Genomic DNA, 12,588 nt, shown 5'->3' with positions numbered 1-12,588 from the left:
CACTTCCCTCGATCTGCTGACAATGCTCTTACTAATACAGCCCAAAATGCCGTTAGCCTTCTTGGCAACAAGGGCACACTGCTGACTCATATCCAGCTTCTCATCCACTGTAATCCCCAGATGCTTTTCTGCACAACTGCCGCTTAGCCTGTCGGTCCCCAGCCTGTAGCGGTGCATGGGATTCTTCCTTCCTAAGTGCAAAACTCTGCACTTGTCCTTGTTGAATTTATCAGATTTCTTTTGGCCAAATCCTCCAATTTGTCTAGGTCACTCTGGATTCTATCCCTACCCTCCAGCATATCTACCTCTCCCGCAGCTTAGTGTCATGTGCAAATTGGCTGAGGGTGCAATTAATCTCATCATCGAGATCAGTAATGAAGATGTTGAACAAAACCAGCCCCAGGACTGACCCCTGGGGCACTCTGCTTGATACTGGCTACCAACTAGACATCGAGCCATTGATCACTTCCCATTGAGCCCAACAATCCAGCCAGATATCTGTCCACCTTATAGTCCATTCATCCAATCCATACTTTTTGAACTTGCTGGCAAGAATACTATGGGAGACTCTATCAAAAACTTTGCCTTCTATGATGAGATAACTGACTCTGCTAAAGTCAAGATATATTACATCCACTGCTTTCCCCTCATCCACAATCAGGTTGGTCAGGCATGACTTGCCCTTGGTGAATCCATGTTGACTGTTCCTGATCACCTTCCTCGCCTCCAAGTGCTTCAAAATGTATTTCTTGAGGACCTGCTCCGTGATTTTGCCAGGGACTGAAGTGAAGCTGACTGGTCTGGAGTTCCCTGGGTTCTCTTTTTTCCCTTTTTTAAATATTGGCAGTATATTTGCCTTTTTCCAGTCATCCGGGACCTCCCCCAATCACCATGAATTTTCAAAGATAATGGCTATGCAATCACATCAGCCAACTCCCTCCTTTCTTCCTTTTTTCAGGATCCTGAACTCAACCGTCTCATGGTCACTGCTGCCTAGGTTGCCACCCACTTCTACTTCCCCTACCAATTCTTCCCTGCTTGTGAGCAGCAGGTCGAGTGGAGCACACCTCCTAGTCAGTTACTCCAGCACTTGCACCAGGAAGTTGTCCCCAACACTCTCCAAAAACTTCCTGGATTGTCTGTGCACTGCTGTATTGCTCTCCCAGCAGATGTCAGGGTGATTGAAGTCCCCCATTAGAACCAGGGCTTGTGATCTGGAGACTTCATTTAGTTGTCCGAAGAAAGCGTCGTCTATCTCATCCTTCTGATCCAGCACACGCCCACCACGACATCACCCTTGTTGCTCTCACCTCTAAACTTAACCCAAAGACTCTCAACAGGCTTTTCTCCAGTTTCAAACTAGAGCTCTGAGCAGTTATACCACTCTCTTACATACAATGCAACTCCTCCATCTTTCCTCCTGTACCTCCTGAACAGTTTATACCCATCCATGACAGTACTCCAGTCATGTGAACTGCCCTACCAAGTTTCTGTTATTCCAATCACATCATAGTTCTTTGATTGTGCCGGTACTTCCAATTCTTCCTGCTTGTCTCCCAGCCTTCATGCGTTCATGCACCTAAAAAAACTAGCCGATTGCCCTGCTTTCTCAGTATGAATCAGGAGGCTTCCTGTCTTGTACTCTCCTCCTTGTGTTTCCTCCAGGTATCCCACTCCCCTACTCACCTCTGGGCTTAGGTCTCCAGCACCCGGTGAACCTAGTTTAAAGCCCTCTCACTAGGTTAGCAAGACTGCCTGCGAAGATGCTCTTCCCTCTCTTTGTTAGGTAGATCCCATCTCTTCCTAGCAATCCTTCTTCCTGGAACAACATCCCATGGTCGAAAAAACTAAAGCGAGATGAAAATCAAATTCAAAATCCTAATACTGGTACTTGTTCTTGAGGGCTGGCAGGTGTTTCAAACAAAAAATGGCAAATTAGAGCATTAAAATAGCCCCAAAGGAGCCCAAAATGTTTGTAGTACAACAATAACTTTACTATGTTATTTATTTCAAATGGCATTCAGTGATTTTAGCCAATGTTCATATTTTGTGTCAAATTTGTTAGTTACTGTTAGTCTCTAAAAGGCAATATTTCATCCTTGCCATCTTCGTCAGAAGTCAAGTATCAGAGGGGTAGCTGTGTTCGTCAGATGCTCAGGACACTCTGTTGCTTTTTTACAGATCCAGACTAAGTGGGCATTCACCCCCGAAAGCTTATGCTCCAATACATCTGTTAGTCTTAAAGATGCCACAGGACTCTCTCTTGCTTTCGTCAGAAGTGGAATACTTCTGCCGCTGGTCATACATCAGCAGATACCAGTCCAAACATTTCTTTCATTGGATCTTTGGAATGTCAGGTCACATATCCGAATTTCTCATTCTCCAAAGCAGTTCACCTCAATTAGAAACCAAGTATTTTCCACTATTCCCACTTTTGAAAACACTACCATTATTTATCTGATCCCTTTTGTTAGGACTTAATTGGACAACAGCTTGTTTAGCCTTGTCCATGTAATTCATAATTTGAATGAGGTGTGTTTCCTTTTGAGTTAATAATTGTTTTAATTGTAGTCCCAGAGGGGGAATATATACCAGAAACATTGGAGTGTTTTGGACAATCATTAGATGGGGGAGATCAGGCAGTAAATGCTCCCCCCTCCCCCCGCGGGAAGAAGTTGGATTAAAGGGGTGGATTATTGTCCAAGGTATTGCAATAGGAATTATTTTCATTATTTTAAGATATATACAATGTAAGATTAATAAATGAAAAGAAAGAGAAATTGCCCATACAGGCAACAGATATTGATGCTGTTGAATATATACCCATAATACCTATGCTACAGGTATATCAGGAGGTAGAACATCATTATGAACATAGAATCACAGGACTGGAATGGACCTTGAGCGTTCATCTTGTCCAATCCCCTGCATTCATGGCATGTCTGCACACATCCGCTATCCACCCCCTCATCTATGTAATGGGGGTGGGGGTTTATGCAATCACCCCATCAAAGGGAGATTTGTAGCCTATAAGGCCAGTGTGCTAGCTTGACATATTGCAAAATGTGTTTTCTTTATTGGTTTGATTGATTATATTATTTTCTTGGCTTTTTGTTTATGTTGAGTTCCAGTATATGTTATCCATAATAGTTATTCATCATAGTCAGCTGTAATGCAAGGAACCTACAGGCCTGTATCCTGTATGATTAGCTAGAGCAAGTTAGTATGTGGGTTTATAACCTTTGATATAGATAAATGGCCTACCAGTTACCCCTTTTGACTTTGGGGAACTGAACTAAGAATTGAATATGTTTACAAAAGGTCTGGAACAGACCGGTAACTGCAGGGTACACAACAGAATATGAAAATCATAAGAGTCAGAAATTAGGCCAAAGGTAACGGTTTTGGGGATGAGATAATTGATATTAATATTATGAATATATATCATAATATGTTAGCCTATAGAGTAAGTGTACCTGAAGATTTATCTGGTTGAGGAAATAAGATTTGGGCTGGAAGATTGTACCCTGATTATTGCAGTGCCAGGACCCTACAAGAGGGCAAACAACCATGCAGGAGGGTCAGTCTTTCTGTCTCCTATCAAGCTATCAGCTCAGCTTTGCAATATAACTTACACTCAAACCTAATCCCTACTAACTTGGGAAACTTGGCCCTTCAAATTCATTGGGCATTCCAGAGACAAGGCTGCTTGTCTATCTCTGTGACATTCCCCGCTGGTGTTATCGAGACCGGTGATCTGCTAGGTCACTCCAATCCTTGATTCTGGAAGCCAGCCTTAAGCCTGCTCTGCTGTGAGATTCCCCCACTCCTGGGCTGTTCACGCATAGCCTCTGCTATGTAAGATGCTCCTTGCATTATTCAACTGAATGACACTAGCCAATATCTCCGGTTCCGAACATAACCCTAGGAACCTCCATTTTGCAGTGTCCAGTTATTCCCGCTGGATGCTGCAAATTTATATGAGTTCATCAATTAAAAAAAGAAATTGATATGTACCAGACCTGTTATCCCAAGGGGAGACTATGACATGCTTCAAACCAAACGCACTGCTTCAGGTGGAATAAATAAACAAATTTATTAACTACAAAGATAGATTTTAAGTGAGTATAAGTCAAAACATAACAAGTTAGATTTGGTCAAATGAAATAAAAGCAAAATGCATTCTAAGCTGATCTTAACACTTTCAGTGCCCTTACAAATGTAAATGCTTCACACCACAGGCTGGTTGCCGTTCAGCCAGGCTCTCCCCTTTGATCATTCATTTTAATAAAGAACTTAACATTCTGATAATGTCCTCAGCATAAGTCTCCTTGCCCCACACACCACGAGGGTCTGCTCACGTCGTTGAACTCTGAGTTTTCTATCCCTGTAGCCTGAATTGGGACAAGAACCTAAATATCTTCTCATCAGATCATTGGTGAGCCGTAACTAACTAGCCCATACATTCAGGTCAACAATATACAAACTAACATGAAGAATGTTTTCTAAAAGTTCCTCTTGCACCTTGTTGCACAGTTTTGTTTTTATCAAGTCTATTTGAGAAAACAGTCTTTCATCTGCAGCATTGTTAACAGGTAGTGACAGAAACAAAAGAGCAAATAAGCAAAGTTCACTAGAGTCTTTGTCCTCAGCAGCATCCGTGTGTTCGAAAACTTCAACCCAAACATGCTCAACTTGACTGTCCTGAGTATGAGGCCAGTGAACCATCAGCAAAACTCTCCACTGCTGCTCCAACTGTCCAAAGGCTCCACAAAACAATGGCAAAAATGAGAGATTGCCTAATCTAGGTCACGAAAGATTTAGTACTGCAAACAATTCAATCACCTGGATTTTTGGTGGCAATCCCTGTTTCATCTGTTTCACAAACTCCAAGATGAAATCTCGACACCTACTCTTGACATCTTTGACAACAGGAATGGGTAGTGTGTGTTTTGAAAACTGCACCTAAAAGCGACTTCAAAATCGACTGCGCAAAGCGGTAAGTAATTTGACACAAAGGTGATATTGTAGTTTAACACAGCAGTCCCATTCTCAAAAATGCAGTTTCACATCTCTCACCAATAAGCTTTAGTAAAGTGTCCTCAATTCCTGCAGCAGCTTTTGTGTATTAGCACTTTCAAACTGAAAGACTTGCTTTATCATCCAGGCTTCCTGAAGTATTGGACCTACAAAAATCAGGTACATTTTGTTCAGCAGATTTTATTTGTCTTGGCTATCAGAAAGTGTAGCTTCCGTTTGTCACACAGGGACTAATAGAAAGCCACCTTGCTTCAGAAAGCTGCAGTATTTTCTTGTGGTCTGGAAGTATTGGAAAGTGTGCATGAGAGGGTGTCTAGGGTTTAAGGCTGATGGGTGACATTGAAAGAGTTCCAGTGATAGTCAGATAGAGGGAACTCAGCAACGGAGAGAGCAGTGCTTGGTGATGGAGTGATAAGAACTTCTAAGACTGTGAACTTCCACAATGCTGAGCTCAGCCAAAATGGGACAGAGCACCCTTGATTAATGAGGAGAAATCCTTTCCCAATCTTGTCAGACAGGATTAAAGTCAATGACCCCTGGTGATCATATTCTGCAGATGTATTTGACCACTTTGTCACGAAGCTCTTTGGTTTTGACCCCATAAATGACAGGGTTGAGCATGGGGGGGATGAGGTAATTGATGTTTGCCAAGATAATGTCAACATGGAGAGCGATGCCCTGACCAAACTGCTGTGTTAGAGAGGAGAAGACGGAGGGAGAATAAGAGGTCAGTATCACACAGATGTGGGCTGTGCAGGTGTTGAGGGCCTTCTGGTGGGCTTTCTTGGAGGAGATTCTGAGGACGGCCCTGACAATCAGACCATAGGACAGGGCAATGAGTGTCAGGTCTGACCCAATGACTACAAACACTATCACCAAGTTGTACGTCATGTGCATTGTGATGTCTGCACACAACATCTTCACCACAGCCATGTGCTCGCAGTACGTGTGGGGGATAATGCGGTTGGCACAGAATGGCTGCCTGCTGAGGAGCAGGAGCGCAGGCAGAACAAAGAGAACAGCTCTTATCAAACCCACTAGCCCTAGCTTAGCTATTCGTGCATTGGTGAGGATGGTGTCATATCTCAGAGGGTTACATATGGCAATGTAGCGATCGAAGGCCATTGTCACAAGGACAGCTGAGTGCATAACACCAACCGCGTGAAGGAAGAACATCTGTGTGAGGCAGCCACCCACAGTAATGCCTTTCCAATTGAACCAAAATATAAACAGAGCCTTCGGCACGACGGAGGTAGACGTGCCAATGTCTGTGAGTGCCAGCATGCAGAACAGCAGATACATTGGCTTGTGCAGGGTCTGCTCTCTGCCTACAACAAACAGAATAGTGAGATTTCCCAACAGGCCAATAAGGTAGAACACAGAAAAAGGGATGGCAATCAGGACATGGGCCGCTTCCAGGCCAGGGATGCCCATTAGGATGAATGTTGAAGGGTCAGAGGTGGTGAGGTTGAAAGATGCCATGAGGTGGTCAGGCTCAGAAATGCTCCAGGTGTCTGCGAAGGGAGAGAAACACAGTGATGGGGATTACACATGTAGTAACAAATAGTACAGTAAATATTCCCGGCCAATGGGAGTGCAGAGCTGGTGCTCGGGGCGGGGGCAGCACACGGAGCCCCATGGCCCCCCTGTCTAGAAGCCGGACCCACTGGTTTAACATCTTTGCCCGTGGTTTAATGTCTGTGTCCCTGTGGCCCACTGTTCCAGGAAGCTGCCAGTGGCTCCTGCACATGGCAGCTGTATTTATCTAGTCCCTCACATGTTCCAGGGTTACCCGCTCTCATTATATAATGTGCAAACTTCTCAGCTTGCTAATCATTCCTGTGTAGCAGTCCCCAAAGCCACACAAACTGTGCATGGGTATAACAAGAGCATTTACCTCTCTCTGTGTGAGATTTCTCACCAGTGCAACACAGTCACTGATCTGCCACCAGTCAAGGGAGCAGGCATGACAGGAGGCACCTCACCCCATGCAGAGGAAGAGCTGTGGGGAGCGTGGGACGGCTTGTAGGTTGTGGGAGCCAGGGATGACTGGACAGCTTGGAGAAGACACTAGCGAGAGCATACCATATATGGACAGTTAAGGTGATGATCAGTTAGAAACAACTGTCAGCTAAGTTAAACTTGGCTACTATGTAAAAGCAAGTGTGTTATTGTTGTACTTCATTTACAATGTGCATAACATTGCTAAACTCTTAAACCAACACAGAGGTAAAAAATCAACAAACGAATGGCAGCAAACAACATGAAGGCTTGGAAAAAACAAATTGGTAAAAAAATTAAGTTACACGGTAATTACAAATTGGGTAAACAAATTCCCTGGTAGTACCAGTCACACTTTGGGGTCAGTGACACTGAGTCCTAATTAAGGCACATGTTATTCAAAACAATCTTGTTCAGTATCTGGGTACCAACACTAAATCCTAACACAGCAATATTTAATAAATTGGTTACTGTCCATTCAGTAGCTTATCTGAAAAACAGCATCCACAAGAAACACCTGGATCTATGTCAGCTACGAGTGTATCACAGCGCAATGCAGCCCATGGTACAGAGAAGCCAGCCGTTCCTCTTTCTTGCCCAGTACAGTTTACCAGAGGGTAACAGCCAGCAATGAGGGTAACCTACAACATGAATGGACAGTACTGTGTAGTAACTAATTGCAAGACGTATAGATATATAAAGGCCTCATTTGTAATGTCACTGCTCCCAATTTCTGTTTTACGTCTCCTACACACAGCACTGTGGGACACATTATAAAAAGTCTATCCCAGTATTTCAGAACACTCAGCCTAGTACCAATAATAATCCAGGTGGTAACTGTAAGTGCCCTGACAGGAGTGTGTCGCTATCTGCAGTACCACAAGCGCCAAACTACGCCACCCAGACTGGAAAAGGATTGTTCTGTTTGGATATAAAGTGCTGTCATATGTACGCATACATATATGCATATATATCCATTTGTAACATAGAAATATATACACCATAGCTATACTATCCATCCATCTTACTTATCTAAATGTGCCCCCAAGGCTCAATCATAAAACTACATTCCTCAGTCATGGTCCCAGGCCTAACATTAGAAACCATTGGAAAATAAAATCTGTCCCTCAGTCGTACGAGGGAATGTGCAGACTAAGGCACAGGTGGGGCATAAGTGTGTGGATGGGACAGTAAGCTGGCCACATAACAGTGTTTAGCCCAGTGGGCCATCTTCAGTCCAGGCATTATGCTTTTCCGAGATGATGAGTAAACAACTAGTGGGGGAATGTAGTAGGAAGAGAGCCTGAAACATAAGCCCTTGTATCAGAGGCCTGGTATGAGGCCTGAGGCCTGGGATAATGTAGGAGTCAAATCTTTATTGATAGAAAGCAAAGACAATCTGTGAGCAAGAGGCAGGCCCTGCTCACAAAATCTGGCAAGAACAGGGCTGATATTGCAGAAATACACATTCCTAACAAGTGCTAGGCACAGAGCACTCGCACAAACACATCCCGATATCAAGTGGTATCAGAACATCCGAATATCAAGGATGCTACAAAAACTTTCCCCAAGGAAAACAGGAACACACTGACCCCTCCTAAAAGATAAGGTCAGGATGACAATACATAAATAGCCACATCAGGGGGCAGTAACTAAGTATGTCAGAGGGACAGTACGTAACTTGTTTGTGTCGGGGTACTAAGATGTATCTCAGATGGAGTGTCTTTGTCTAGCCTAGTGGGGAACGTAGAGTCCTGCCATTCACTGAGCTGGTCCATTCTTATGGGCATACATGTATTAGTGGTCCTGTAGAGTCTGTGGAATACTAGTATTGTGCTTTGTCGACAATAATCCTGGCTGGGAGCCTTCGTACCTTAGCAGATCTTGTGGTCATTGGACTTCAAAGTGAAACAGCAGAACTAAAATTCATTTGCAAATTTAACACCATTAACCTGGGTTTGAATAGGGACTGGGAGTGGCTGGCTCATTACAGAAGCAGCTTTTCCTCTCCTAGAATTGACACCTCCTCATCTATTATTGGGAGTGGACTACATCCACCCTGATTGAATTGGCCCTGTCAACACTGGTTCTCCACTTGCGAAGTAACTCCCTGCTCTCCATGTGTCAGTATATAATGCCTGCAGCTGTAACTTTCACTCCATGCATCTGAAGAAGTGAGGTTTTTACCCATGAAAGCTTATGCCCAAATAAATCTGTTAGTCTGTATCTACAAAAACCTCAAGGAGTCTGGTGGCACCTTAAAGACTAACACGGCTACCCCCTGATACTTGTTATCCTGATTGTTTTCAACCCAAAACCTGTGAGTTTGAGATTTCAGCAACTCTCCTGTCAGTTCTTCTTTGGTCCGAGCGAGCTCACCCATCCATAGAGGCCACAGGAAAACTCCAGTTGAAGTCACTGGAGGCTCATGGCCGGTGTAAATCAGGCCATTTATTTAAGTACCTACATGTGGATTTAGGGTGAATCCCTGGCCGTGTTGGAAGTTTTGCCCCAGAACTCCATGGGACTAAGATTTCACCCTTAGTGTTTAAGTTTCAGCTCCGATCTGTGAAAATCATGGCTTCACGTCCTGCTACAGAGAGCGTTGTTCTATATGGCACTGAAAGAGTCGGAAGGAAACCCCCAGTTCATGTGGCGCTCTGAGACCCGGCAAGAAAGTTGGGGATTTCAAAACACATGGGCCCGGATATTTCTCTCAGGGAGGCCAGTGTCAATCTGGAGTGACCCAGTGAAGGCAGAATGTGAGAGCAGAATCTGGTCAGTGTGTGGCCTTTTATTGTTGTGATCCCTCTGGTAACACAAATACCCACTGCAGAGGCTTTGGCCGCACTATTTAACAGGGCTGTGAAATTGCTGAATTGGAAAACTTGAGTGAACCAGAGGAAAATCCACATAAAGCACAAAAAGGAATCTACTGAGACAGATAGACGGACACAGTAACACACAAGGAACTTATCTTAACAACAAATATTTGTCTAAACTATTTCCAGTATATTTATAATTCCAGTTTGACCAGGTCAATCCCCTGGTGTTTCTGACAATACTAAACAGTTCAAGTCGCCGTGCTGGTGAATTCCTGCCGTTTTTTACTTGAACCCTTGAACTCTTCCTGAGCCCTTAGTACTAACTTTAGTGCAGGAACTGGTAACTCACCGAAATCCTGCTCAGCACAGAGAGGAAATCTCCTTACGGCGACAGAAAGGCAGAGCCCCAAGAATCAGTGTATGAATCTCAAGTGTCTCACAGTCTCTGTGCTGGACAGCGACCTTTATCATTCCCCTGTACAGTCCCTGCAGACTCTCAGGTTGGCCTGGACTCCAAGATTATTCCCTTGGGTCCCGGAGCAGTGGGAAGAGCAGAAAATAGACCCTAGAGAACTTCAGCCTGAGAGCCTCCCCCGGGAGTGAAGAAATGATTTTGGCTTGTTTATATTCACTGTGGAACAAAGTGATGCTGCCTCCATGGCTGAATCTGCCCGGCAACTAATGATGATATCTCAGTCCTTCTCCCCCAGCCAATGAGAGCTGCGGGGAGCGGTGCCTACAGCAGACATTGCTGGCAGCATCTGCCTGTGTTTCTCCTCTGCAACCCACAGTGGGGAGGTTCTCAGGCTGCAGATGGCCCACGGGCCGGGACTTTGAGACCCCTGGCTTAGATGTACATATTTATCTATCAGCATTTCCGTTCTGCTGCCCATCGTCATAGAATCTGATCATTTTCTCCTCCCCTCCCGGCTGACGAGCCCTGCGCTGAATCCCTGAAAACACAACATGCACATGGAAATGCTTTGGCTCATCCTTGTTTCTAACACGGAGTAATAGCCCCTCCCATCTGATTCCCCCTGCTTAGTCATATACCCCCCATAGGGCGATATCGTGCCATGGGCAGGAGCAGCTTCCAGAGACCCTTCAGTGATCAGTATGTGCCCTGAAGCCTGGGGACTGCTAGAGTCACTGCACAGGCTGTAATTAGGATAGGGAAGGTGGAGGAAGATGTTCAGAGGCACGGATGTGAGTTAGGTTCCCAATGTGCATCCGCATTCAGTGGGACTCTGGAACTATCCTGTGGAATTCTTTGCCAGAGGATGTTGTGAAGGCTAAGACTGTAATAGATTGTCAAAGGCACAAGGGCAGTAGGCACCAAAGAGTTCTTGGCGCTTAGGTCCATCAATGACTATTAATCAGGATGGGCAGGGATGGTGTCCCTAGCCTCTGTTTGCCAGAACTTGGGAAGGGGCGACAGGGGATGGATCACTTCATGATTACCTGTTCTTTTCATTCCCTATGAACCACCTGGCATTGGCCACTGTAAGAAGACAGGATACTGGGATAGATGGACCATGCATCTGACCCAGGATGGCCATTCTTATGTTCTTATAAAGGGCAAAATGTTTAGGAGTTCCATTGTCACAGGTTTTCCGTACCCCTCTAGAGTCACACCATGATGGAAGGTATTTCCCGAGCCAGATCCTGTGGAGAATATTTAGCTAATGCATATAATTGTAGGATATAATTCTTCTGCTCTCCTCTGCACTGATTAGGCCTCAATTGGAGTATTGTGTCCAGTTCTGGGCGCCACATTTCAGGAAAGAGGTGGACAAATTGGAGAAAATACAGAGAAGAGCAACAATTTTTTCTATCTTCCCTCATAGGTCATGTATTCTAGACCTCTAATCATTTTGAGAAGAGCAACAAAAATGATTAAAGGTCTAGAAAGCATGACTGATGAGGGAAGATTGAAAAATTGGGTTTGTTTAGTCTGGAGAAGAGACGACTGAGAGGGGACATGATAACAGTTTTCAAGTACATCAAAGGTTGTTACAAGGAGGAGGGAGAAAAATTGTTCTTCTTAACCTCTGAAGATAGGACAAGAAGCAATGGGCTTAAATTGCAGCAAGGGCAGTTTAGATTGGACATTAGGAAAAAACTTTCTAACTGTCAGGGTGGTTAAGCACTGGAATAAATTGCCCAGGGAGGTTGTGGAATCTCCATAATTGGGGATTTTTAAGAGCAGGTTGAACAAATACCTGTCAGGGATGATCTAGATAATACTTAGTCCTGCCTTGAGTTCAGGGGAGTGGACTAGATGACCTCTCGAGGTCCCTTCCAGTTCTGTGATTCTATTATTCTATTCTATGATTCTATAACACATAAGTGTGTATCTGCTTGTAATTGTATTTGGGAGATAATCAACACCAATTTCCCTTTGGACTAATAAAGGAATTGTTGTGTGGAAACTTAGTTGTGCTAAACCTTAATAAACTTATTAGGGAAATTATTTCCAATATCTGGCCTTTCTGGTGATATTGGGGAGGGACTGTAATCACTTTGGTGAAGTTGTGAAGGTACAGGGGGAACGGCTGACTGGTAAGGTGGAGGCTGACACCCCGTTGAGAGTATGCGTAGAACTAGCAGAGTTGGCAGGAATAGGAGAGGAAAAAAGCAGATGCTGTGGAGAGCACTTTCAGCCAGGTCAGTGGGCCGGCAAACACCACAGCTCTCGACAGCATACAGAATGTGTTCAGTC

The 12,588-nt window shown here is 44.4% G+C and overlaps 1 protein-coding gene across 1 annotated transcript; it reads right to left on the bottom strand.

Moving 5' to 3' along the window:
- Positions 1-5,583: 5,583 nt before the first annotated feature.
- Positions 5,584-6,522, bottom strand: LOC101939905 (olfactory receptor 52D1-like). Its single transcript, XM_005313214.3, has one exon. The coding sequence runs from the start codon at positions 6,520-6,522 to the stop codon at positions 5,584-5,586; it is 939 nt and encodes a 312-aa protein (XP_005313271.3).
- Positions 6,523-12,588: the final 6,066 nt, after the last annotated feature.

This window comes from Chrysemys picta, chromosome 1 (assembly GCF_011386835.1).
Source record: "Chrysemys picta bellii isolate R12L10 chromosome 1, ASM1138683v2, whole genome shotgun sequence".
NCBI classification, from domain to species: domain Eukaryota; kingdom Metazoa; phylum Chordata; order Testudines; family Emydidae; genus Chrysemys; species Chrysemys picta.
This window is presented reverse-complemented; position numbering and strand designations above follow the sequence as displayed.

Coding starts and splice junctions, on each gene's coding strand:
- LOC101939905 (XM_005313214.3), bottom strand. CDS start 6,522: ATGGCATCTTTCAACCTCACCACCTCTGACCCTTCAACATTCATCCTA.